At 50.0% G+C, this 2030-nt stretch overlaps 1 protein-coding gene across 3 annotated transcripts in view; it reads left to right on the top strand.

Moving 5' to 3' along the window:
- The window catches only part of GLTP (glycolipid transfer protein), a 28793-nt gene extending 26884 nt beyond the window's left edge, over window positions 1-1909 (top strand). For 2 of the 3 annotated variants that reach the window (XM_011997847.1, XM_011997848.1), the window contains one exon: window positions 1199-1687. In XM_011997847.1, the coding sequence (XP_011853237.1) occupies window positions 1199-1381 (183 nt within the window). In that variant the 3' untranslated portion in view covers window positions 1382-1687. Of the gene's footprint in view, window positions 1-1198 lie in introns of all 3 variants that reach the window. The other variant, XM_011997845.1, reaches the window with a different exon arrangement.
- The last annotated feature ends 121 nt before the right edge of the window (window positions 1910-2030 follow it).

The following is a 2030-nucleotide window of genomic DNA, read 5'->3' as shown; positions in this document are numbered from 1 at the left end:
AAAAAAAAAAAAAAAATTAGCTGGGCAAGGTGGCAGGCACCTGTAGTCCCAGCTACTTGGGAGGTTGAGGTAGGAGAATAGCTTGAACCCAGTAAGCAGAGGTTGCAGTGAACCAAGATCGTGCCACTGCACTCCAGCCTGGGTGACAGAGCAAGACTATGTCTAAAAAGATTTAAAAAATAGTATTTATACTTTCCTCATCCTATCAAACTCCTGGCCTAAACTTGTTTTTTCTTTTTTTTTTTAAGACGGAGTCTCGCTCTGTCACCCAGGCTGAAGTGCAGTGGCGTGATCTCAGCTCACTGCAACCTCCGCCTCCCGGGTTCAAGCAATTTTCCTGCCTCAGCCTCCCGAGTAGCTGGGACTACAGATGCCCACCACTACACCTGGCTAATTTTTTGTACTTTTAGTAGAGACGGGGTTTTATCATATTGGCCAGGCTGGTCTCGAACTCCTGACCTTGTGATCTGCCCACCTTGGCCTCCCAAAGTGCTGGGATTACAGGCATGAGCCACCGCACCTGACTAGCCTAAGCTTTTTATCTAGTTGTACCTTTTTTCTTCTGGCTCTGAAATTCTGTGAATTTCAAATTCTCTGTACTTTTCAAGTATGAGAGCAGCCCTGAAATTTAGGGAAGTATCGGCCCCCTAAGGACAAAAGAGAGACCACAGTATGATTAGCAGTCGTCTCCCCAACTCAGAAAGTGAGTTTTCCGAAGAAACAGTTCCCTTTTTCCAGAGCAAGGAACCCAGAAGGAAGAGACTTACCCATGCTGAACACCTACTGTGTACCAGGTGTTGTGCTGAGTGCCTACTGTATGCCTGGTGCTGTGCTGAGCACTTTGTACAAGCCCCCTAATCCTTATAAAAGCAACCCAATTAGGTGGGAGCCATTATCCCCATTTTGCAGATGAGGAAACTGAAGCTCAGAGAGGCTAAGTGACTTGCTCAAGGCTCATAGCTAGTTGGTGGCCCAGACTGGCATTTGCACCTAGGCTTGTCTGTCCCCAAAGCTGATGTCCTTCCTGCTGTCGCTCAAAATACACCTCCCTTTTCCTTTCCCTTCCAACACCTCAAATAGCACAGACCCCCTGTCCAGCACGGACCCAGGGAAGACCCCTCCCAGAACCCTGGTCTGCTGGCCTGGCTCCTCGGCCCCTGCTAACGCTGTGCCTACCTCCCTTCTTGCCCGTCTCAAGGCAGCACTGTACGCAGCCCCCTATAAATCCGACTTCCTGAAAGCACTCTCCAAGGGGCAGAATGTGACAGAGGAGGAGTGCCTGGAGAAGATCCGCCTCTTCCTAGTCAACTACACGGCCACCATCGATGTCATCTATGAGATGTACACCCAGATGAACGCCGAGCTTAACTACAAGGTGTAGGCGTGCCCACCGCTGGACACGCCCCTGACTCGTGGCCACACGGAGAAACAGGCAAACCAGAATCACTGTGAATCAAGTCTGTGAGCTGCCCCTGGCCTGCGTCCCCCAGAGCGGCCCAGGGTCCTGCCAGAGTCTGCAGGGGACAGCCCTCGTTTTTTAAGTCATTTTTTTTTTTTTGGTCTATTCTAAAGGACCAATAAATAATGATCTTACTTCCAAATCTCCTTGGAATTCACGACAGCACAGACTGACTTTATAGCTTCATTTCAGCGTGGTAAAAATTGATTAACACTTCTAATAAGTCAAGTCCTAGGGTTTTTTGGTTTTGTTTTGTCGCCAACGAGGAAAACGGCTCTGGGGGAATGGTGTCATCCACCTCACTTTAAAAATAAGCACATGATGGCCGGGCACCGTGGCTCACGCCTGTAATCCCAGCACTTTGCGGGAGGCCGAGGTGGGTGGATCACCTGAGGTCGGGAGTTTGAGACCAGCCTGGCCAACATGGTGGAACCCCATCTCTACTAAAAATATAAAAAATTAGGCGTGGTGGCGCACGCCTGTAGTTCCAGCTACTCAGGAGGCTGAGGCAGGAGAACCGCTTGAACCCAGGAGGTGGAGGTTGCAGTGAGCTGAGATCGCACCACTGCAC

This window comes from Mandrillus leucophaeus, unplaced genomic scaffold, assembly GCF_000951045.1.
Source record: "Mandrillus leucophaeus isolate KB7577 unplaced genomic scaffold, Mleu.le_1.0 Scaffold55, whole genome shotgun sequence".
Lineage (NCBI taxonomy): Eukaryota > Metazoa > Chordata > Mammalia > Primates > Cercopithecidae > Mandrillus > Mandrillus leucophaeus.
Note: the sequence above shows the minus strand (reverse complement) of the source record. Positions and strands in the feature narration are given on the sequence as shown.